The sequence below is a fragment of the Monopterus albus genome, unplaced genomic scaffold, assembly GCF_001952655.1.
Source record: "Monopterus albus unplaced genomic scaffold, M_albus_1.0 scaffold27.1, whole genome shotgun sequence".
Taxonomy (NCBI): domain Eukaryota; kingdom Metazoa; phylum Chordata; class Actinopteri; order Synbranchiformes; family Synbranchidae; genus Monopterus; species Monopterus albus.
Window position 1 is genome coordinate 2,123,939 of NW_018127907.1, and position 25,368 is coordinate 2,149,306.

At 40.3% G+C, this 25,368-nt stretch overlaps 2 protein-coding genes across 2 annotated transcripts; both read right to left on the reverse strand.

Annotated features, from left to right (window-relative positions):
• Positions 1-1,903: 1,903 nt before the first annotated feature.
• Positions 1,904-13,916, reverse strand: LOC109957557 (matrix-remodeling-associated protein 5). Its single transcript, XM_020595520.1, has 11 exons — positions 13,327-13,916; positions 12,585-12,847; positions 10,639-10,924; positions 10,325-10,525; positions 9,656-10,174; positions 9,340-9,511; positions 8,014-8,277; positions 7,756-7,882; positions 6,271-6,351; positions 3,643-4,789; positions 1,904-3,145 (listed from the first exon to the last, which is right to left on the reverse strand). Exons 1-11 carry the CDS (start codon positions 13,652-13,654, stop codon positions 2,592-2,594), a joined length of 3,942 nt encoding a protein of 1,313 aa, XP_020451176.1. The 5' UTR covers positions 13,655-13,916; the 3' UTR covers positions 1,904-2,591.
• A 378-nt stretch (positions 13,917-14,294) lies between these two features.
• On the reverse strand, positions 14,295-25,276 carry LOC109957499 (matrix-remodeling-associated protein 5-like). Its single transcript, XM_020595405.1, has 7 exons — positions 25,183-25,276; positions 24,513-24,649; positions 19,560-19,689; positions 18,361-18,599; positions 18,062-18,213; positions 14,875-16,542; positions 14,295-14,431 (listed from the first exon to the last, which is right to left on the reverse strand). The coding sequence occupies exons 1-7, from the start codon at positions 25,267-25,269 to the stop codon at positions 14,295-14,297; spliced, it is 2,550 nt and encodes an 849-aa protein (XP_020451061.1). The 5' UTR covers positions 25,270-25,276.
• Between the last annotated feature and the right edge of the window lie 92 nt (positions 25,277-25,368).

The following is a 25,368-nucleotide window of genomic DNA, read 5'->3' on the forward strand; positions in this document are numbered from 1 at the left end:
ATATATATATGATAAAGAAATTAGGCCGGTCTGTGCTATACCTCAGTAAGAATGAAAAGAAAAACTGTATGTGTTAAGTGTGCTGTGTCCATAGATTTTTAACTAACTCTCAGTCCTAATTCTCACTAGTACTAAACGCCGCAGAACTAAACATCACTTTGATTTGATGCTCACACTGAGGAAACATCCTCCAACATTAACAGTTGCAGGACACCATCGTGTATCCTGATTACTGTGCACAAGCTTAAAAATAACGTACCCAAAATAAAAATGTTACTGTTCTTCAATGCTTTTGATTACATTTGTGACCCTGGTCTCATTTGTAAGATACAGTAACTCTCTAAACTTTACAACTGCACAGTCAAAATGAGTATAAATGATCATTTTCCCAAATAACATCCCTACCCTGGGCAATGTCGGTTGTCCTCACTGAGTTGGTCAGCTGGCTACACTGTGCTTACTCACCAGTGGAAGAGCTACATGCAGGTAAATGGGTCATTTTCTTTATGTGTGGAGCACTAGCAGTGGACGAGGATATCAGCCTAAAAGAAGACTGAACAAAGACCGCTGATCGAGAACCACTCTGTTTTTTTGTTTCTCTGTGACACTTAGGGGGATATTTATTAAAGTTTTATACCTCATTTTCTAGTGCTAAAAAGTGACATTGTATCTGCTCATATTTACTACGGAGTAAGCGGGATTTTGTGGTGGAAAAACAGAAGAAGAGTGGCATTGCAGGAATTTCCATGTTGGGTCTCATGCAATAATTTGTATTTTAAGGCGATGCAAAAAATAAGGAGAGAGAGAATGGAAATTTATAGAAATACTCTCAGCGCCTGATTTATTATTGCAGCAACATAGGGAGCTGCAGCTGAAATTTAACTTAAGGCAAGAGCAGGTTTAAAATTTGTGGCCCTGCTCTCAGCATGGCAGCTGTTAGTCATCTGAGATCTTGTTGGAGTTAAATGTAAATCACATCACTCACCAGAGGAGAATGTGAGGGACTTGTGCAGGCTTTCAGGTCAAACCACGCTTCAATTAGTGAACAAAATAAAAGATGATTTAACTGGCAGGAGACTACGTGACCATAGTTCCCGAAATAAGTTTGCTGAGTTCTTCAAGCATATTAAAGTTACTGTAAGTCACAGCTGAATCACTCAGTGTCTCCTGTCCCTCTCAGTCCACCCATGCACAGTACAGACACGTCCTTACCAGCTGAAGCGCATTCAAATTAACACTGCTGCGGCTGTGTTCATTTACATCATCAGCTTTGATAAACACCCCCCTAAACTGAAACATTGTGGTGCCGCATTATTTTCGGGGCCTGACGGTAACTTGCAACAGGCTTTGTAAATATCCCCCAATGTTTGCCATACTAATGCTTTGGCGGATTTAGTTCATTGGAATCTTGTGATGAAAATGATGCTCAGCTTTGGCCATTTGGATACACATCTGTGCTTCAGACAACAGTGAAAGGCAGGGACCGAGTGCTCTGTTCTGTGTGCCATACTGCTTATAAATGAAAATGCCTGTTGCAGTGATAAGGAGACCATAAAATTGTCAGCTATGTAAAGCTGACACTGTGAGAGCTTCTTAGCGGTGTACAGCGTGTTGCAGTTGTGTTGAGAATGAACTGGATGAGTGTGTGCTGTCCCACGGGTGGGATAGTGAACAGTAGCAATGCTGGTGACCTAACACATCATTTTACATAAAATTTGTGAGTACTCATCATGCCAGTCTGCATTAGGGCATGCATTGTTGTTTTAATACAGAAAAAACATCTAGCTGATTAAAACAAACAAACAAACAAAGCAATAATGCACACCTGTATAGTTTACTTTATCTTTTACTTATAAATAATATACCTACATATTTTTATGTGTCACCTTTGTGTGTAATAGCTACTGCAAGCTCACAATATAGCCATTATGATCTATTACCAAGTTCTGACCATTATGAACATGAATAAATGACATTGATACATACAGTAATTCATTCATGTGATACACAGTGGCATTAGAGGGTATTTGAATCCTCACACAAAAGAATCACTGCTCACTAAAAGTTCATAAAATATGGCACTTTATAAGCAGGAATTGTAGAGTTGATGCTATACCAATGTATAGGAATTATGCCACTCCACTCCATATTACTGTCTGTTGATGAATGTGAGGGGAATGTCTCTTCTGTGTTTTCTAAAGTTAAGTAGAGTACGTAAAACTTTACACACTATAATGCTGTAAGGGGAATAATGAAAGCACATGTTTGAGGTAAGGCTGAAAAATCAAAGCCTTAAGTAGACAAAGGCATTAAGAGAAGTGAATATATATTTTAAGGTCCAAAATGCAGAATCATGACTTCTGCAACATTTGCACCACAAAAAAACATACTTGCAGTAACAAATCACAAATGATGAATGTTCACTGTGAAGGTCGCTTCTGAAACTGTCTGCTTTCTTGGAAGGTATCTCAAAGCAAATCACCGATCGGGCAGCTTTAAGTCTGTCTCCGGAGCATCCTAACATGTACAGTATATTGAAATCCTGAGGGAGTGCTCCACCCCCAGTCTCTGAGATTTTCCCAACAGAATACTCAGACCACTTGTAGATATGTCGATTTAAAGTCTGTTCCGAGTGCGTTTTTAGCATTGCATTTGTAAATGCCTGAGTTCATGAGCATAGGGTTCTGTATGACCAGACTGCCCTCCTCTGTCATGTGAATCCCTCCCTGCACTGTGTACCGGTTGTGTGGAACCAGCGTTGTGCGTCCAGGCAACGTCCATGATATATCTGGCTTGGGAAAACCAGTTGCAACACAATTTAATGTCACTGGTGATCCCCGGTTGACTCTTGTGATTGAAGTTAGTGTGTTAGTGATACGTGGTGGGAAAACCATGACCGCAACTGGATAAGATAATGTTGATGAGCCAAAAGAGTTGTAGGCTTTACAGGTGTATGTTCCTTTGTCAAATGTAGTGACCTGCCGGAGCTGGAAGGTCCCATTTGCAAAGAAAGATATTCGGCCTATGGTTTGAGGTTTGTCCAAAACAAGGCCATTGGGTAGGGTCCATGTGATAGATGCCTGTGGCCAGCCATCCACAGTGCAGGGCAAGTTGAGACTGAGGCCGTAAGAGATCTTCATCCCACCTGGAAATGTGAAATTGTAACAGTGAGTGGGTGTCATGCAAAAGTGATAAAAACTGACACAATACAAGAGAAGCCAAATTGAATATGACTTCCTCATGTGCTGTCAGGGTGCTTTCCAACCTGTGTTGTTCATTCTGGCTGAATCAGATTCTGGCTCAGTTTACCCATTGGTACCATTCATTTTGGCATATCTGAACACAGAAATCATACTCCGACTCCTAAGAGGAAGTTTGTTGCCTTCTAGATATTTTTGCAAATAGGACCATCTTCGGGACCTTTAGCCCATGACACCTTTAACCAGTGAGTGAAGTGAATGTTGTCATGTGACTTTTAATGATTCGTTCTGGTGCATTTTAATTTTTTCTGTGTGGAAAAAAAGAGAAGTTTACCAACCTCTCTCTGATTCAGACCAGAGCACACAAACTATAGGTTTGAAAACATCCTTAGCTTTTGTGTTGCCCAAACAAAGAAGATTTGTTAAAATACAAAATACATACCTGTAGATCCTCTGATCACCGGTTTCCTGCCTGCCTCCAGGGCATAACGTTTCTCTGCTTGTCCTGCCACATTTTTTGCTAGGCACCGGTACACCCCCTTATCACTTGCAACTGGTTGCCAGATCCGTAGAGTTCCGTTACCCTGATGATGGGTGAAACGTTGGAGTCTAACACCAGGCATTAACATCGTTCCATTGGGTAGTACCCATGCAAACTCTGGATTTGGCTTGCCACGAGCAGGACACTCTAGGATCAGTTCCCCACCATCTTGCTTTATTGGTAAGATTTCAATATTGGGAACAGCAAAACTAGGTTTCTCGGCTAGTGATGCCACATCTAATTCAACCAAAAATGAGGCCTCACCCAGATTGTTTTTAGCCAGACACATGTATCTCCCTTCATCTGTTTTCCTCACTCCTCTCAACTCCAAGCTTCCGTTTCCATGGACTTGGAAGCGACCACCAAGGTAGGGTGTTGTGAGCGATAGGCCATATGGAGTAACCCACCAGACTCTTGGTTCAGGTTTCCCTTCCACTCTGCAATTCAGAAGCGCTGTTTGATAGGAAACGCCCAAAACCTTTGAGGTACTCTTCCCTTTCATGCCATTGATAAAAGGCTCCTGGGGTTCAACTTCAAGTTTCGTGTTTTTAACATCATCACCAGCAGAATTTCGTGCCACACATGCATATTTCCCTTCATCAGCCAGTGTTACTTTATTCACTACTAATGTCCCATCATCCATAATCTGAATTTTGTCCGATGAGGCAGATATCACATCACTTCGTGGCGAGATCCAGATGATTCTTGGTGCAGGTTCACCTGTTGCCTGACAACTCAGTTTAGCTGACTGTCCTAACTTTACTGTAACCACTGACTGTGATTTTAATCTAATCTTTGGAGCATTCGGTTCCACTTTGACACTCACTTTTCTTTCATCTTTGCCCAGTTTGTTCTTGGCATAACAAGTGTAGTCACCCTCATCTTTTTTGCCCATCTGCTGGAGAAGTAAAGTTCCATTGCCAAAAATAACATAGCGGCGGTTGCGGAGGCCACTGTCATCCGACTGAAGAGCATTGTTGATTAAAGTTCCATCTGGGAGACTCCAGGAAACCTCTGGATCGGGGAGGCCTGTTGCAACACAGTCCACCTAGAACCCCCAGCACGGACTGTTCGCCTCCCTACCCTCCAGTCGGAGGTTCAGAAATGTGAAATGCAGGACCACTAGACTGAAAAACTCTTTCATTCCCTATGCCATCAGACTCCTAAACAGCTGACTCAGGGTCTACCTCATGTAATTCCATCTGGACTGTTTACATACTCAATTTGCACATGCACAATTACACACTCACTACAGAGTATATACACTCCACGGCTCCCACGTAGCATATATTTTCTCTGCATTATATTGTGTTCTTGTTGTATTTTTATTTGCTCCCTTCACTTGCTGCTTTAAAGTGCCTTAGATTTGTGATTTTACTGCCTATTTAGATTTGTGTTATTGCTCATCCACTTTATATTTCACTTTATATTTCACTTGTATAATGTGGCATTCATGTGGACGACAAAGTAAGAATTTCATTGTACAGGGAAACACGTTTCCTAACTGTGCATATGACAAATAAACACTTTGACCTTTGACCTTAAGCCCTCAAAGACATAAGTGACGTCACCTGTAAGTGATTGACTCCGAGAATCTGCGAGGGCTGGAAATTGTGTAAATAAAAATGGGACAGCACTTTGTGACTTAGGCTATGACATCACCATGACAACGCCAAAACAACACCATGATTTTAACTATTGTGGGTTTAGAGCTTTTTATTTTAGGTTTTTTACTTTCCTCAGCCAAGACACCTCAGGGCGTGACTTGCTGATTTGAACATGATCCAGACTCTTGCCTTGCAGAGCAGATGAGGGGCAATAGTCAATTACCTTATCAATTTAATATATGCTTTTTGTCAAAACAGCAAAAAAGAAAATAAATATTTGATGAATGAAGTTGGTGTGTAATATAGAATGTTTATGTTTGTTAGGCTACAGTTTTTAGCAGATGCTTTTGACCAAAGCCACATACAATAGCATTAGAATAACAATTAACATAAGAATGAATGTTCATTTACTGTTCATTTTCTTATTTGTGTTTTATGGCATTTGTTTACCTTTTTACCCTTCCAGCTAATCCCATGGTTAATGTCACAGTGCTATGAACTGTGGAGAATTCCCTCAGACCAACTCTGCAGAAATGCCGACTTACAAAAAGTGAGCATAAAGAGCTCAAAATGAGGATAAGCGAACCCTTGTGCACTTGACAATTTCACAGTGGGACACTCCTGAGCCCTCATTAACTTACTGGGAACACACCTTAAAGTCTGTGAGTCTGTGAGTGTGGACACTGGGATATCATTTTCCAGTAATAAACATATAGGTTACTACTTGGTTGAGGTTAGAAGTAATCATAGTCATGGTGAAAAGAAACTAATAGTAAATGGCACTGTCCTTTTTCTTGGAAGGACAGTCTCAAATAAGCGATAAAGTAAAGTAGAAAGCACAGGTGGCATGGAAAATTTGTCCATAGCTTTAAAGTACCTATGATGTATGATCCCACCTATTTTACTAGCACCACTAATATACCTGGAATTTTTCTCCGAAGGCGACCCTGGTCTGTGCAGTCCGAACATGTTCGATCCTTGGAGGAGTCATTAACACCTCCACCTGATAAAGCAAATATGTGAAGAACGTTAGTTAAGAAACAGCAAACGTTTTTCCCCATGCATAGAACTTTGGTGAATTCATTTTGTTCTGACAAACTAATTGTACATTTTTATCCCTCTGATGTGCAAAATGGGTCAAAAGTGACTCCAGTGAATGATTTTGTTTAATGTCTTTGCATGTGATGCAGGTTGTCACTCAGTATTTAATGATTTCAAATCAAATCAAATTTATTTATATAGCACTTTAAAACAACATCCATCCTACTTTACATGGGAAAATAAAATCACAATAAATGACTAAAATAAAGTAAATAAGATCAGTGCAAAAAATAAAACAGCACAATAACACAGACACACATAACATATGTTCAATAAATTAAAATTAAATTAAAAGGAGTTAAAAGGAATGCATCAAGCCCTACTGTGTATTAAAAGCCAAGCCAAATAAATATGTTTTAAGCAGGGATTTAAAAGTAGTCAGGTCAGTAGCTGACCTAACATTATAAGGTAGACTATTCCACAATTTAGGGGTTGTAACAGTAAAAGCATGGTCACCCCAGCATTTATATCTGACCCTAGGAACCTCTAAAAGAAACTGGCTTGAAGATCTGAGGGACCTTGTAGGTTTGTGCCAGTGCACTAGTTCAGTGGAGTAAAATAAAGCCAAACCATTAAGAGCCTTAAAAACAAAAATCAATAACTTAAAATCAATTCTAAAACAGACTGGAAGCCAGTGGAGAGAGGCCAGTACAGGGGTTATATGGTCAAATTTCCTAGTACCTGTTAAAAGACGAGCAGCAGCATTTTGCACCATTTGGAGACAAGTGAGAGAGGATTTCCTCAACCCAGTTGTCTTTTTTTTTTTTTATTTTACATTTCATACAATTATTTTTATGTTATGTAATTTATTTTTGAATTTAAAAAATTATCATATTCAGAGGTGTTCCTAATATTCTGACCCTCTAATTTATGTCAATGGGCAGGATGAAAATATAGAGATATCTCTGAATATAATGTAATCCAGTACGATGCCACCTATAACTATGACCTCAATAATGAACATATAATTGAATTTATACATTTATAGCAACCTATTTTGAGCTTCATAAACACAAATGCATTGCAGTGCATACAGATGTACAGGTGGTCATAATGTTATGCCTGATCATTGTATACTGCAAAATAAAAGTCCTTCTCTTATTACTGTATGTACAAAAATCCTCTGATTCCTGAAGGATGGCATATTAAGGCAAATTAGAATCCTTTACACCACTGACTTTGATAGTCATTGACAAGTGGATTCTTAATGAACAAAAATGTTCAGTCATAAATTAAAAGTAGAGGAATGGAAAAGAGTTGACAGTGAAATATACTCGCTTGAAGTTGTTTTCTGTCCTGTTCATACCTGGAAGAGCTCCATGTCCTCCCCATTGGGCCGCTGAAAGACACATACATAATTTCCACCATCCAGCTCTGTTAGTTGAAGAATCCTCAGAGTCCCATTCTGGAAAACTTTAATTGGTCTCTCTGGACTAAAGGCAGGTGGGGGAAAGAAATGAGACTGAAGAAGTCAAGTTTAATGGCAACAGTAACATTTTAATGTATTTATAATTTGGTCTGTACTTTAATGGTTTATGGAGTTTAAAAGTGGCATTTCAGTTACCTGTACCGATGCTCCATGATGGTCTTGGAGGGTAGTTGCCAGATGGTCCCTCTTGTGGATCCAGTAGACTCTGGACAGTGAAGGTAGACAGCAGAACCATACATAGCTGAGACAGAGTGTTGGCGGGATGGCACAGCATGTCGGTGGATTGGAGGGATGGGAAGAGGAGGAGGTTGGTGTGAGAAGGAGGGGGGATCTGACCTCACCTCCAGCTGGATGGTTCTTTTAGCAATGCCCACAACATTAGTGGCCAAACACTCATACCTGAGAAAAGATCCATAGCAGATGGGACTTACAAACTCACAGCTTAGTGAAATCATAAATCACCATTTAACAAATATGGCAAATCTAAAATCCCCATAATTCTATTAGGTATATGACAAAAAGCTACAATACTGGTTCAATAAAATCACAGTCGTAGTCATATCCTGCTAGGAACTCAGGAGTGACCACAGAATTCTAATGCTAGTAGTTTCCGTGCTGTTGCTCACCAGGAAAGTTTAAAATAATTTCCATTGTTAGTTTTCATGGGAGATTTACGAAACCTTGCTGCAAACAACAGATAAGCACCTTGGTGTTAAAGGTAGCTAGTGAACAGAGGATGTTCGCAATGAACCACCTACAAGACAGCTATAACCATCAATGTATGATGATATGCTGCTTAAGATTGAACATATTTGTTTCATTTAAAAATGTTCAAAGTACCATCTACCAGTGTATTCTGTCATAATGTCATAACATCATTTCATGTAAAACTCATAGTAAATTTGTATCTAGCCTCTGTGGTGTTATACAATCTCCATTATTTGGAACTGAGCGCATAATAAAACTTATGGCCTTTATAAAATACAATACAATACAAAAAAATCAATTCTAGATTTTCATACCAAAAAAATAAAAAACTTAGAAGGAAACCAAAAAATAAATAAAGAACATTCTAGTTTAACTAGGTTGCTTGACTGGATCATGGCTGATGACCAGGCATGTGCACAAAGAGACCCCAGGTGGTGCTCAAGCACCTTCCCTTTCACCTTCTGATTTGATAAGTGCCCCTTTTTGCAGGACAGGATTTTTAAATCAATTTTCAATTTTATATATTTACTATTTATTTTAGCTTTTAAAGAATTTTCATTGTGGTCAGATTTACCATTTATGTACTAATGCAAAGATGTGGGACAGGTGCCCCCTTTTTTTTTCTTTGCTTGAGGGCCTGTCCCCCAAAATGTCTGTCCACAGGATTGCAGATGACAATTATTTAACCAGACGTTTGAACAGCACATACATACAGACAGAATTATATTAAAATACATTAAAATGAATACATACCTCCCACCATCAGATGGCAAAACATTCTTCACAAACAGTGTCCCATTGGGAAAAACAAACAGCCTGCGTCCCAGGACCTGCGATGGCTTAACATGGAGGCCTGCCGGGAGTATCCATTTAAGAGCAGGCACTGGTTCACCCTTCACAGAGCAGTGGACATACACATTCCTGCCTGGGTAGATGGGATTTTATGAGTTTAGATTGCTTGTTTTGACATTGTGAACATTCTGTCTTTATTTATCGAACATATTGTGAGAAAAACTTTTTATTATGGAGGTAGCTGTGTTTTGTATAACTTTAAATTTCTGCACCATACCTGGCTGAATGATCACAGTATCCATTACTCCTTCACTTATGCTTGGAGGTAGAGCTGCCACATGGAGGTGATAAGTGATTGTATCAGCACCTGCTGCATTACTTGCAATACATTTATAGTCTCCTTTGCTGGAGAAATTGGAAGAGTGAATTTGTAGGGTCCCATTTTGAAGCAGAGACACTGGAGAAAGGAGAGTGTGAACAGTCCCAACTTCACGTACAAATGTCCTGTCTGGAAGAATCCAGGAGATTTGGGCAGGTGGTTTTCCAGATGCAAGGCAGTTGAGAGCCACACTTTTCCCTAGGTATGCTGCTATCTCTGTGGACTTAGGCAGTTGGATTTTGGGTGTCTCAGTCTGCACAGCTAAGGTGATGACCATGCGATCTGATCCAAACCTGTTCTGGGCTGTGCAGAGGTACTGGCCACGATCCTGGAGCTGGATGTTTTTAATAACAAAAGTTCCATTTTTGAATACTTCAAAGCGGAGACCGTGCTTGGTATTGGCTGGAATTGTGGCACCTGAGGCAGAAACAGAAAGGTAAAATGATGAAATGGTGACAATTTCTGACTAAATTAAATTAAAAAAGAAAAAAAAATTGAATACAATGGCAGAGAGATCTGACACAGGGGCCAATGAAAATGGGCTCTCTTCATCTCTTTGTATGTTACCTGTAGAGACTTTAGTCCATGCAATATTTGGTTGAGGATTTCCTGTTGCTTTGCAAGGCAGGATCACATCACTCTCTGCCAGCACCGACACACTAGCTGTAGTTACTGTGGTAATGTGAGGCTTCACCCCACCACCCCCAGCTCCCAAAACCCATGGGAAAGGAGGTGCAGCTGTGGGTCGCAGAGAGCTGATTTTTCCTGCTACAAAGACACATTCAATCATCAAAAATGTTATTATTTTAAAATTAGTTATTAAAATATTTTGTTATTTTCCATTATAAATACATAGCTAATTGTTTCAGTTGTACACCTACCTCCAATGGGCTGCTGACCCTCATACAGAACCCCAGGGGTGGTGGGGTGGTAAGGGTGAGGTGCCAAGATGAAACCAGGGAGTGATGATAATGAAGGCTTAGCAGGATTTGGAGGTTGCTGGGTGTTAGTGTAAGAAGCGGTAGGTGCTGGTGGTTTGGGGATGAAGGGTCTATGTGGAGAGGGAGGGTTGGGCTTAGGTGTAATGAGGAGTAGAGGATCATGGTAGCTAGAGTGAGGTTTGGGTGTCACCATCCTGCCAAGCTGAGCAATGCGATCAAGCTGTGCCTGGAAAAATTCAAATAAAAATGTATAATCAACCTGAAGTCATTATAGTATCAGCCAGTTTCTATCTGAAATGATACATTTTATGTCAGATTCATCATCTTTGCCCTCATTAGCAATTGTGCTATTAGCAGTTGTGCTGCTAGCAAAGTCATGTTAAAATAAAAAAAATAATAGAAATTGCCAGCAACAATATTTGTTGTCAGTACAGAAAAGCCGCAGCCAGTTATAAACACACATACAGTATGATTACGTTGTGAGTGAGCGGTGTCCGATAAGAGAGGAGCAAGGACCTTTTTCTAGCACATATACTGTAGACGTAAAGCTATGCCTACCCTAACAGAAACATTTTACTGGTTGAGGTCACCCTGAAAAAGAGGTGCATCATAACTGCAACATACTGTAAGTGAATATGCTGTTGGTCTGTGCTATGTCTGTGTATTTTCTTAATAAAAACACAACCTTGTCAGTCAAAAATCATATATTGGTCTACTGTTTTGAAATCACTTAAAGCTGCATCAGTTATTTTTTGGCCATTAGTAAAACCTCAAATCAAATTAACAGATGATGTTAACATACAACCCCATTTCCAAAAAAATAAAAGAAATATTTTGAAAGCCCATTATATCCCATATTCATTTGGTAACAGTACAAAGATAAATGCTATATATTTCTATATATTTGCTTTCATGAGAATCATCTGGCCCAACTATTTAAATGTGTTCCCAGCATCAAATATTAAAATGAGCATATTGTTTGTAAATACTACTACTACTACTACTACTAATAATAATAATAATAATAATACATTCTGTTTCAACATTTGATTTGTTCTTTGTTATACTAATGTACTGTATATGCGATATTTTCAGTTTATATAATTTGCAAGTCATTGCATTCATTTTTTATTTACACTTTATGCAGCGTCCTAACTTTTTTGGAAATGGTTGCTGTGGTTGCTCCCCTTTTACTTCTGACTCTTCACCAACAGCTAATACAATTTTCAATTTTGTTCAACAGCTATTTCCTAATTTTGTCTATGTCTGTTTGGTGCCCAGAATTAGGTTTACAGTGAAATAAATTTTTGATGGAATAAGCTGCCTGCTACTGCTGAAAAATAATATATAAGAATAATATAATAATAATCTCAACTGTTTTAAAGTGTAAAATTATAATAATCTGAGCTGAACCAACTGACGTCACAGTCAGTACCGCACCAACCTCTTCCTCATCAAACACCTGTAAGAGCTGTGTTGTAATAGAAGATCTCCTGGTTGCACCCAAACATACTGCTGCTGCTGATGCCTTTGTTTACTTTAGATGTTTTAACTTTTCATAGCAGTCAACATATTAGTCAGTCACTTCAGCGAGCCAGCATGCCTCAAAGTAGGGCCCTTGACAGGGTAAAACAATGGATTTAAGTTACTATTAATGTTTTAATTACACCTGTTGTGTGGCTATAACATGTCAAAATGCCTGCCATGAAAGAAGCTTGCATTTGAGCCCAAATTTACAAACACTGAAGTTAAAATCATACATACTGCAAGGCAAGCAAACTACACAGAGCACTTTTCATTTATGGTATTGTACAGTATGTTTATGAAGTACACTATGGAGCTTTAAATACACAAAGTCACATATTACATACTGCATATTATCGTACCTGTCTGTACCTGTTCCTTAGCCTTGATACTAGTTGATCTCTAGTTTGGGGCCTACTATCCACAAGATGATTTTGATGATGAGGATGTGTCAGGTATGAATTGGAGAGTGTAAATCTGGAATTTCCTGTTGTTTCAGAAACTGCCGGTATGGGTTTGACAGTGTCAGCTGTGATTTCAGGTCTGTTGGTGACAGCTGGGATTGGAACCCAGGGGTGGTGGAGTGGCCAGGGCCGATGGGTGGGCTCAGGGTGTGACCCTGGACCTAGGAACAGAGAGTGAACACTGAGTTACCTATCATAACATAACACCAAGCCATCTATCCATTATCTATATATTCCTGACTAGAGTCATGGAGAGTGGAGCCAATCCCAGCTGACCCTGGGTGAGAGGTGGGGTACACCCTGGACAGGTCATCAGTTTATCACAGGGCTGATACGTAGACAAACAACCACACACACTCACACCTATAGACAATTTAGAGTCTCCAATCAACCTAAGCTGTGGGAGGAAGCCAGAGTACCCGGAGAGAAACCACACACACAAGGAGAACCTTCATGTTGTGAGGCAACAACACTAACCACAGCTGTGCTGCCCCAACACCAAGCCAACTTAATATTATTTTGGGTATATTAGCTAGGAAAGTCAATATAGCAGTCTTGTTTAAACTGCATTCCTCATATACTTTTTTATCAATCACACTTTACTTCAAAACAGTGTTTAATAATTGCACAGCTGCTTTACCTTTGCTTTGATGAGGAAATGACCTCTGATCTGGCCAGGAAGGGTAGTGGGGGTAGTAATGATGATGCTGATTCTGTGATGGCCGGTGGAAATTCGGGGAGACTCTAGGAGGCTGGGGATTCCTGCCAGGATTCACTTCACCCCGTCGTCCTGTATTTCCATCTTGGTTTGTGTGTGTTGCCCTGGAAATGGTATCTTGCCCTCTTCCCTGGTTGTTCTGATGGAGCCAGGGGTGAATTGGCTCCATTATAGGGAAATTGTGGATCTCAGGCTTTACTCTTGGCTTGTGTATGTCTTTATTTTCTTTCTGTGCGACTTCTTCTCTCATTCTGCCTGTGGATGAATGTGAAGTAATGACTTTGGAAGATGAAATTCTCACTTGTGTTGGTGTATTCTGTTTTACTGAAGGTTGGATGTTTGATCTCGGTCTGTTTTGTGTTGTTAACCGAATGCTATCTAGTGTGTTGTAGCTCGGGGTAACCCACTGCTTTTTAGATCTTTCTGTCTCTCTCTCACTGCTTTCTGTGCCTATTTTGTGTTTTTCTTGCCATTCCTTTACTCTTTTTTCATCCCTTTCACTCTCTCTTGCAAAGCTGTTATGATCTCTGCCCTTTTCTTCAGTTTGCAGTTTGATCTCGACCCTGTGTCTTTCAGATTTCTCTAAGTTCACACTGTTTTTCTTCTTTTCCTCAAAAGTCCTTTCAGTTGGATGTGGGGTACTATCTAGCTTTGTAGTGACAATGGTCTTCAGAAAAGGTACATTCTGTCTATCTGGAAAAGTACCAATGTCGGCAACTTTTTCTGTAGTTGATGGAAATGTGTTAAGGCTGCTGTCAAGATTATGGGTGGTATCAAGAGTTTCACTGTTTAAATCTTCTTTGGCATCCAAAATATCACTCTCCTTATAATTATAGTCTTCATAGTATTCACTTTCATCTTCCTCTGTCTGATACTCAGCAGATAAGGTTTCATGGTTTTCCACTGTGGTTGCAATAGGTGTTGTGGTAGTGGCAGTGGTAGTGGTAGTGGTAGTAGTAGTGGTGGTAGTTGTTGTAGTTGTAGTCGTTGGTGTGGTGGTTGTTGTTGGGGGAACAGTTGTTTGGAGCTTGTTTGATGAATGGGAGAATGTGTTTAGGTTTGGATGGACTGTTCTCATTGGTGGTCTTCTACGTCTGTAAGGGGGCCTTCTCCTGTTGGTGTGGCCAGGAATGAGGTTGTAGTTCTTTCTTCCCTCTCCAGAGTGCTTATTTCCAGACTCATCAACTGGCTGAGGAGCTCTAGCAGCTGGAGGGTCTGTGATAGATTCTGTTTTTTCTGTGACCCCACCAACATGATGTAAGGATGGTTCTGTGCTTTTGGGAGTTGGAGGTTGTAACAGCTGTGGCAAAATATCTAATGTTTCAGAGTCTTTACCATGAGTCCATGAGTTCTCTGTCAAATGGATGTCAATCCTAGCTCTTGTGTGAATAGGAAAATGTGTTGGCTCTATTACAATATCAAGAGAATTAGTAGTATGGGGTAGGTTGATAGAAGTAGTAATAAGTGTACTGGTAATTTCAGTAATAGGTTGGGACTTTCTTGTTTGGACCGTTACAGTGCTGGGCTCTTCTAGTGACTGCTCTGTTGGCAGAGCAACACTTGGCTTAGCATTAGCTTTAGCTAATATCTCTGCCCAGCGATTTGGATCTAATTCCTTAACTGATTTATTGGGTTTTCTTTTTGAATTTTTAATATTTAACCTTTTTGAAAACCCACTGGAATCCCTTTGCTGTGTTCCTGTCTTCTTAGGCAATTGTGTAGCAAAAGGGCGTATAATTTCCTGGTAGTTTCCTCCTGAGCCTTCGCCTTCATCCACGCCAGCTGGCAAGATCTGCTGCTCTCTCTCAGTCTGTACTTTGGAAATTTCAGAAGCTTTCTCTCCTGAGACTTCCACCATGTGTGACAGCATGTCCACCCCATACAGATTTGAGGTCAAACAGCTGTATTCACCTGAATCCTCTTGTGCCATTATCCTCACCACCAAAGTCCCATTTTCTATCACTTCTGCTCGCCTTGTTTGTTGTGTGGGGAGAAGAATTTGGTTTCTGGGCAGGTACCACATAGTTTGACTGGGCTGGACAGAGGTCACATTACAAGGAAGTATTAAAGATTGTCCCTTTTCAACTATAACTTTCTGACCATTAAAAGCAGTTGGACTGAGTGAGTGTTGTTTGACGGTGAGCCTTAGAGGCATCAAATCAACACCAGCTTTGGTTCTGACCATACAATGATAGAGGCCAGAATCAGACAGTGTCACATTTAAAATCTCAAGTTCTCCTCTTTCAGAAACTTTGATTTTATCGGTTGCATCCTCCGCAACAGACAAATCTGGAAGTATCCACTCGACTTTAACGTCTGGATCTGAAGTAATGACACTGCACTCCAAGCGAATCTTTGAACCCTCAAGAGTTGTCTGAACCCGTCTTTCTGTGCCTCTGCGAATCATTGCCCAGGAAGAAGTGAAGTCATTGTCATTGTCCTTCCCTCTATGGCTGTTGATGTGTGTGGTGATTAAAGTAGTGAAATCCATCACCAGCTTCTTAGATGATGTCTGTTTTCTGTTGAGCCTCAAAGTGACTCTGGGTTGAAGCAGCCACAGGGGTTCTGCTTCCAAATATCCTTTTAATTCTGTGAAATATGGGGAATTTTCATTTACAGCTTGGGCATACTGATAGGTTACTTTGCTTGCATTTCCTCCCTCTCTCTGTTGACCTCTCTCCAAGATAGCAGGAGTTTCATAGTAATATGCAACCAGTTGCCATAGATTTTGCAATGTCTCCCGATCAATCTCACACTCAAGGACAGTCACCAGGGAGACATTGACAGATACCTCCCCGGGTGAATGTGGATTTACAGTCCAAGTCATAGCTGGACTGTCTTCAGGGTGACGCACATTACATGCTACATGAGCATGGTTTCCGTGGCTGTCAGAGAGAACAAAGTTCAGGTGGCCTAAAGGCTTTTCAAAGTCCCTGGTGTATGGTAGGTCAGGCTCTGCTTCAGATTCAGCCCACACTGGATTATCCCACTGTTTGAGGGGAGAGTGAAGAGCCGGCCGTTCACAGGTAAGCTTGTCTGCGGTCAGTCCCAGCAAAAGGGTCCCATTTAGTGGTTGTGGAGAGGAGCACTGGGGACAAGTCTCACTGGAGCCACGTTCCTTCTTACACTTTATTACACCTGGGAGAGAGAGGAGGAGGAATCATGGAGACAGTGCATGAGATTAGACGGAGAGACAAAGGAGGACAAATAGGAAGTTGCAGTTGAAGAGATGTAGGTAAAGACAGAGTAACAGGAAAAGCAAGGAATGAATAATGATAGGAGACAAGAAAATAAGAAGGAAAGGTGAAAATAAAACATGACTGGGGTGATGGTGGTTTAGAAATGCAAATGGAATTCTCTCTCCTAGTGTGCTGAAGTTCAGTCAAGGTTCATAAATCTGCCAATATATTTATAGCAGCCAAATGTTTCAAATGAAACAGATCATAAACAAAAAAAATATATTATCAACTTCTCTGCTGCTACAAACAGCTAGCATATGGGGCTGCGATAACATAACAAAGCATGGCAAATGAGAGAGAGAGCACATGTGCTATGAAAAGTACTGAATGAAAAGGAAGAGTGAGGAAAAGTAAACAATTTAATCAAATTTATAGCCTGCATATGGAGAAAATACACTCAATGTACTGAGAGTAGCTATGTCTTTTATAGGCTTGATTGGAGACATGCAACATTTGTTCTCCTAGAGCAATGATCTGCTTATGGTCAAAGACATGTCAAAAAACTAAAGATGCACCAGATGGTGAGAGCACTCAGCTGAAAGATGCAGTTAGTGTCTAGGTTGTGACCAAAGTGGAGCATTAGCAGGTAAAGAGCCAAATTTTTCTCCTGGGGGCTTGAGACCAAAACCAGAGCTAAAAGAAATTGAATGTTGAATTTACATATAGACAGAAACACAAGTCCAAATGAAGTATAATGTTTTCATATAACCAATGGTTGTGAAATAAGTGTTGGCTAACTAGTTAGCCATATCAAACTAAAGTGATTTCTAAGTTTGTATGGGACTTTCACATGCGAAAATAATTTGAAAGGGGTTGTGAAGTCACAGAGAATTATCACCGAGATCTGCCTTACCCCTCAACTCTATGTAGTTTTAGCATTTTTCTTTAGGTTCATGGTTTTGTTTTTAAGGGCCAAAACATCACTGTTTTAGTTCACTTGTCTTTCAGGAGCTTAATTTCCAGCTACAGCTTGGACCTGTCATCACTGAGAACTGATAAGCTACTGTGAATATTTGCCCAGCACTAAATACTGTACACTAGCAACTAGCTAGTCAACACGGCTGTTTTTTTCACTTCTCAAGACACAGGTGGAGACCAAACCAAATGGAGGATGAAACAAGAATAAATACTGACTATTGAGCTGCTGGGCACAAATGTAAGTCACAATAGATACCAATGTTGTTTTGTTTCTTCTCAGAATATAAATAGGTAATGGTTTGTTAACAGGTATACCTTCAAGCAGCCAAAAAAATTAATTAAATGCAGCTTTAAATGTTACCCACTTCTTCATGGTTGTTTATTTAAATATTTGTTGACCACATTAGATAAAAGTGAAGAAGTCAATGAATAAGGTGTCAAATTACATGACGTTCTGATGTGAGAAAATTAGACTTGGCTATTATTCCATGTGGTTTTACCTGGATGTGTGGAGCTCCAGTCTACCAACCAGTGGAGTTGACAGTCACAGGTCCAGGGGTTACCATGAAGAGAGAAGAGCTCGAGCCTGGGAACAGTTTTCAGTGCTGCAGCAGGAAGTTGCTCCAACAGGTTGTCTGACAGGTGTAAGTGTCTAAGAAAAACACATTATATCATTTTCTCCATTTATTGGTCTGTATAGTGGCAGGGAGATGGGACCTAACTTTACATGCATTGTGCAGAAGACAGGAAAACAAATATACAACTTTCCAAATATAAGACATATCCTTTAATTTCTTACTTGAGCCCAGAAGTCCAAAAGCTTCCTAACAGAGTTACTGTTATGAAGGTATGAGGGTGGATCTCTTTGAGGAGGTTCCCTTCCAGCTGCAGGAGTTTTAGGGAGATCAGGCCAGAGAAGGAGTATGGCTCTATAAAGTCTATAAGGTTGTGGTCCAGATGAAGACGGATCAAACCAACAAGACCCTCAAACAGACTGGGGTTTACTGATGTTAGCTTGTTGTAACTCAGTTTCAAGATCTGAAAAAAGAAAAACAGCATTATATTTTCAGATTTCTTAAACAGTGAAACTATATTACCTGTTAAATTTGTATAAAGAAGGACTTGACCTGAGTACCATATCTATGACATAGAATTGGCTAAGAAAAGAGCATACCTTCCTCCTTCTTGAAACTAGAGGTCTTTGGGGACTAGTCCAAAAAAAATCAAGGGCTCAACCCAAACCAAATGTAGTCTTGTTTTCAATTATGATATATTGACATACATGTTGTCTACTTAAAATGAAAAAAATAGGTTGTGACTGGACCCAACAAGACTCACTGCGTTTTTAGTTAGGCAATTAAAGTGCAGCTAATTATTTACTTGAATCTGGTTTAGGTAAGTGACACTGGATTTGGCTCAATTTGTACATGCACTGTGTGTTCTTCTGGTGTGGTTCACTTCCTTTATGTTGCCTATAGCACAGTGTGCTCTAACACATCTGTTTCTGTTTGTTGTGTGTGTCTATTCTATAAAAAAAAAAAGTCAAACTTAAAGAAAGCACCATCATCTTATTTGTGTAATGTAAATATTAGCTTGTCAATGAAATTTAGTGACCACTAGTGGTCTAATCATTGCTCCAGCAATGATCCGGAGCCACATCTGGAGACAGTACAGATACAGACACTCAAGAGGGTTTGACACAAATTAAAGACAGTGATTCAACAAAAAAACCAAGTATCTGACCACTTTCTCTTGATGTCTTCGGTTCGACTACAAACCACAATCTCTTGATAAATTACAGGACTTAATTTTTATCATTGAAATTTAAGTGCCATAATTCAGTCCCAGTTGCAGGTCCACTTGCTCTCAGATCCATAGTGCAGAAAATGCAAAACCTTTAATCATACCACCAAAAAGGTAGATGACACATTTAGAGGAGTTAAACTGTGGTGCAGTAGGTAACATACCAGGACACGCACACTCTGACACATACACTACCTGTAGTGATCTTAGGCTGTAAAAGGCCCCAGGGTGGACTGTGCTAATGTCGTTGCCATGCAACATGAGCATTTCCAGTTTCCGTAGTGACCTGAATTCTGACCCCTCCACCTTCGTCAGGCTGTTATAACTGACAGAGAGAGAAAATAATCAGGACGAGTTAATGGGAAGAAAGAACAGTGAGGATCAGGACACTAAAATGAATTAGCAGTCTGTTCTTGCAAGTATGTCTGAGTGATGAAACCTTTCAAATGAAGAGCTAAAGAAGGACAAAGAGATGACAAAGACCCCAGCTAACCTTTGACCGGCAATCATCATTCTTAAAAGTTCAACATGTGCAGGGAAAAGGAAAGACACAAAGACACACAAATCAAGAATTAACATCCTGTTTCTTCTTCGTAGACAGCATGTGGTCTTGGCATTGGCCCACCACAGAAATGCAATACAGACAGGTGGTTTTTGTATCAGTTTTTCCTTCTACATTGACATAACACTTTAAACCAGTAGAGGATGTGTGGCCAAACAATCAAAATAATACAAAGACCTGTTGGAAAACCTTTCTTTGAGCTTTTAGGTTTCAACAAACATCCTTCCAAGAGTCAAACTGATTACCGAGTACAGTATAGAACAGTAGATGCCAGAGCCAAAGGCATTATTCATCAAAGAAACAGTCTACAACAGAGCACACAGACTTTTGGCAGGGGCTGATGGAATTTTATAGATATCAATGTAAGGGAGTTGGTCAGACCTTCCAACAGCAGTATTGTCTAACAGACTCTAGTAGTGAGTTCCTCAGCTGTAAAACATGCAGCATTCCCAGGGAGCAGTTATCCTACCTAATCAAACACATACGGGAATTTCTGGAGTTTGCATTCTTCCACTGCTATCAATAAAACGGCCACTTACAGTATATCATCTTGTGGTCACTTTCATCTAGAGATTTTTTTCAGTACCATTAACCCTTGTGTTCTGTTAAGAATCTTAATGCACATGTTAGGGTAGAATTCCCCATTGGGAACTAAACTTTGAACCTTGCCAGTGTTTGAACTTTGCTCTTATACCATGACAAAATCTGTTGCATTCTTCCAGAAAACAGGAGCCCCTGGCACCCACAGTACAATTTCAAGGCAGACTGTAGCCACAGTAACCCTAAACTTGACAATCATAGTATGAAGAAACATTTGATATGTGTGAGCCATTCACTGTAAAGCGACATACAATGACTTGTCATGTAGCTTTGTCTTGCAAGGCTCAGTAACTTTGTTATAGCTAAGAAACAAAACCTGTTTTCTATATAGTGTCTAAATAAATTTAAAAAACATCTTTGAAAATGGAACCATAGATTCCAAGGTTTTTGTTACTCTGCAAGTAACTTGGCAATCTCACAGGTAAGACGCAGTGTAAGAGGAAAATCTGGCTACTGTGTGAGCCACTGTTTCTTGCAGGTGAAGTTTCCTTTTGGGACCAGACAATGGCAGAGGAGACTGAACACCAGAAGTGGGAGTAAGTCATACATGTGCAAGTCACAAGCAAGTCTCTAGCCTTAACCTTCAAGTCCCAAGTTACTGAAGTAAGAATCAAGCCAGTGGAATCCCTACCATAAGTCAAGTGGTCACATCATCACTCGAGCCAAGTCATGTGACTTAAGTCCCCCACCTCTCCTGGACACCACTGGAGGCATCAACAGTGTTCAGTATGAAACAAAACTGTATGTTACAAATGGTGTAGTTTCTGATTCACACATACTGTAGTTTAGTGAGCTGACAGGCACTTTGTTTGAAGCATATTTACTCAAGTACCACCAAAGGTTTCCCCTCCCACCTACTCTTTGTAGTCTAGCTTTCTTTGTATGTAAAGTTTAAGTTTCAGGCCTTGCAACTAAAAATCATGTGCTCAACTGGACAATTTGGTAACTTGCCATCCCTTGCAATTAAAGATCCATGAAGGCAAGCCAGAAAAACCAATATAATTGGATTTTAGTGTTATTCATGGAAAACTTCTTTTTCCATAATTATTATCACCATATCAGTTTGAACACAAGGAGAAACTGCTGAATCCTAAGCCCTGCTGTCACTATTTCATGCTTTCTGAGTATGATGAATTGCTGCGTATTAGATGTTAACATAAATCCTAGTATTGTGAGGCTGTTTCCTCAAGGTGGTCCATACTATGCTGTGTGGTACTAATCATTCGGCATGACGGTTTCTTCGAAGGAGCATGGAAACCGGCGTTTATTCAAACAGCATTACACTGCAGTGTAAATAAAACACTCAAAACATGCCTGGTGTGAACATATAGATAAGATAAGATAATCCTTTGTTGTCATTGTAACATGTACAATGAGATTTTAGAGTGATCTCCAGTCAGAACAGCAATAGAAAAAAAACATAACATATGAAATAAGACCATCTAAAAATAACTTAACCACTAGAAAACAAAATAAACAACAGACCTCTCACACTCCCCTCACACACACAGGCATATTATATTTTAGCAGCACTGAGTGTGGTAACTGCTGTTGGGTAAAAACTATCGTTGAATCTAGTGGTCTTTGATTTGATTACTCTGAACCGTCTACCTGACGGCAGCAGTTCAAAGAGTGAACATCCAGGGTGTGAAGTGTCCTTAATGATGTTCTGGGCTTTTTTGAGGCTGCGGGAACTGTGTAGTTCTTCCAGAGTGAGGAGAGGGCAGCCGATGATCTCCGGAGCCGTATTAATGACCCTCTGGAGCATTTCCTCTGAGCCACTGTGCTGCTGCTGTACCATACACATATTCAGTATGTAAGGGTGCTGTCAATGGAGCATAGATAGAAGGACACCAGCAGTTTCTGGGAGATGTTGTTCTTCCTGAGCACCTGTAGAAAGTACAGTCTCTGCTGGGCCTGGGTTAAGCAGTTTAGAGGATTCACGCCCCAGGTCGGATCCTCCTTAATATGATCTCCCAGAAAGTGGAAGGCCAGCACCCTCTCCACACGGTCCCCGCTGATATACAGTGGCAAGATGTAGTTTTTCTTCCTCCTGAAGTCGATAATGACCTCCTTAGTCTTTGAGCTATTAAGGAGCAGATTGTTCTCTCTGCACCACACTATCAGCCTCTCCACCTCATCCCTGTAGGTGGTCTCATCCCCCCCAGAGATAAGCCCCACCACTGTGGTGTCATCAGCAAATTTTACAATGGTGTTGCTGTGGTGGGTGGGGGTGCAGTCGTGGGTGTACAGGGTGTAGAGCAGGGGGCTCAGCACAGCCTTGTGGGGAACCAGTGCTGAAGATGAGAGCCGTGGATGCATGTGGGCCCACTCTCACCTTCTGGCTGTGTCCGGACAGGAAGCTCTTAATCCATATACAGGAGGAATATGGAATTCAGGTCAGACTTGTAATTTATTATACCTCTGGGTCAGAGATAGCTGTGGCTTAGGAAAGCCTCGAGGAACTGTATTCAAATTTGGCACATGTATCCACTGACAGGGTACAAACTGATTAGAGTTTGGCGGTCAAAGGCCAAAGTCATTGTATCCTCACGTCTGTCCCATTCCCAGTGAATTGGATTGGTTGGTGGAGGCATACAACCGTGAAGCAGTAATGCTACTTCTTAAAGAACACAAGTTGGTTGCAAAGCTTACCTACTTGGACAAGCAAGACAGAGCTTAGATTTATGCTTTATTGAATGTATTTTCATAGTGTAGGCATGTCTCACTTTTATGTTACAAATGAAAAGGCTTTTAGGATGAAGACTAATCACTTTTTTTGTGGCCTAATGCCACCTCAGGTAGCAAGCCAGACACGCTAACATTTATAGCTTTGAGTAGAATAGATAAAAGACTGTTTAATTTATTCTTCCTATAATCCCATTCACTCTGCTTCAACATGTTGAAATTCAAAGCTCGATGGGCATGCCCTGCCTAGTTACAGTACATTTAATAAGATATAAATAGAAGCTGGTCAATAGTAGGAAACCAGAAATGTGGAATCAGCCTCTCACATATTGTTGCTGCCATATGAAAACCATCCATTGTTTTTGATTGTTACAATATGGACCCACAATAACAGATTCCTTGTGTCTGTTTATGTGTGCTGTAAGTGTATCTTTATAATGCTTAAAGATAGGATCATAACAAAGAGCAGAACTGTTCTATAATTGTAGGTTTACTCTATTTAATTTGTCCCAAAGGGGATGGAGCAATTTTATATTAATATAACACCTGATGTTGCCAGACCCTTCCCAACATAATCCGTGCAGTGCAATGCTAGCTTTATAAACCAACATATGCATTTTGTTTTGGTTTAAGACATCATGTGGAATGCACTGGCTGTTACAAGAGCACAAATGGAGACAGATGGCCTCCTGTGGACTGGACTGTAGCTTGGCACCACATAACTTTTGTGACCATTTACCTACTAACACATTTTTTGTTTACCTTGAAGCTTTATATGTAGCAAATAGCTAGAGAGCCACTCTAAGCACAAATGTAATGCATGTGAATTTAGTGATAGTCTTTGGCACAGTGAAGCCTCACATGCAAATGGGAAACATCATGAACAAAAGTGTAATGCTGGTGGCTGCTTTTCTGTTTTGCCATGTAAATATGTATTGTTTAGAGCCAGTTACTAGACAGCGCAATTTGCTATACTAAACAGTGGCTAGGCTATTTCTCTGCTGAGCTAGAGGGCAGTGAAAGCTTGGTCCACAATTTAAAACCCATATGGAAGTGATTAGGAGATTTAATCAGTTCAGCACCACACACTGGTGCTTAGCCCTTATCTTCTGGGTTTATGCCAGAGCTACTTGCTGATTATTTCACTGATGAGACTGCTCTCTTTGGTGAAAAGGCATTGCTTTTGTCCTTAAAGATGGCTGACATATGATAAACTGATGGCAAGATGCAATGTTTTCATTTCATTGTCTTAGTGTGTCTATTTGCTTGTGTGTTTATGTAAAATGAATCAGTCTTACCCCAGGTTGAGCCTCTCTGTGTCTTTAGGGAAGGTTTTTGGTATGGCAGTGAGGTGTCTGAACGTACAGTGGACCTCTTTTACACCTGGACAGCTACAGCTCCGCGGGCAGGATGGGATGGCATAGACAGGGGAGATCTACAAGGGAGAAGAAACAGGTTGACGGATTGACAGGAAATGGTAAAAACAGAGAGCAATCAGATAGAGCGTTAATAAAAAGAGGGGACAGAAGAGATAAACAAGTGAAGGTATGATAAAATAGTATGAGAAAGTAGTAAAGTCACAATTTCAGAAAAGAGAAGGAGAAGCAAACAGATAAGTTCAGACCTGTGATTTAATTGTCTTGAGGCTTAAATAAAATAGACTAGGTGTATTAGCAGTGTGCTCTCCTGTGCCCAGTTCCATCAAGATGATTTATTAGATGATTTCTCAGAGCCAACATATTTTTTAAATCTAAATGTTTAGAGTTAATTTTACTCACATACCTATTCTCACACTGTGTTTTTAAACCTATATCATCTTCACAACTTTAGCAAACTTAACGATATGACTGTTCCTAATTATTCCCCACACACATATTGTAACACTTTCACGATGTTTTCTAGATTGAGTGTGCTATTTTAAGTGACTTTTATCAGTCAAACCTTGACCACTGACCACTAAAGTTTTACCATTTGCCACAGCAGTGATGAGAAGAGCAGGGGAAACCATGCTGCAGCCAACCTGCAGAAGACTTTGGTGCACCACCACAGCGCCATGACTGGATGGCTGTCTGACTGCTCACGCCATTAATGCACCTGCAAGAAGGGATTAATTTATTGAGATGCACAGATTCATGTCAGCAGTAACATACGATT

Bases quoted from the DNA above. Each gene is read 5' to 3' on its own strand.
- LOC109957557 (XM_020595520.1), bottom strand. From the start codon at position 13,654: ATGAGAGAAGAAGTCGCACAGAAAGAAAATAAAGACATACACAAGCCA. The intron at 10,175-10,324 runs GTAACATACAAA...TTTCTGCCTCAG, and splicing joins ATGGACTAAAGTCTCTACAG to GTGCCACAATTCCAGCCAAT. The intron at 7,883-8,013 runs GTAACTGAAATG...ACCTGCCTTTAG, and splicing joins ATCATGGAGCATCGGTACAG to TCCAGAGAGACCAATTAAAG.
- LOC109957499 (XM_020595405.1), bottom strand. From the start codon at position 25,269: ATGGCGCTGTGGTGGTGCACCAAAGTCTTCTGCAGGTTGGCTGCAGCA. The intron at 24,650-25,182 runs GTAAAACTTTAG...TCTCCCTTGTAG, and splicing joins CATCACTGCTGTGGCAAATG to ATCTCCCCTGTCTATGCCAT. The intron at 16,543-18,061 runs GTAAAACCACAT...TCTCTCTCCCAG, and splicing joins CTGGAGCTCCACACATCCAG to GTGTAATAAAGTGTAAGAAG.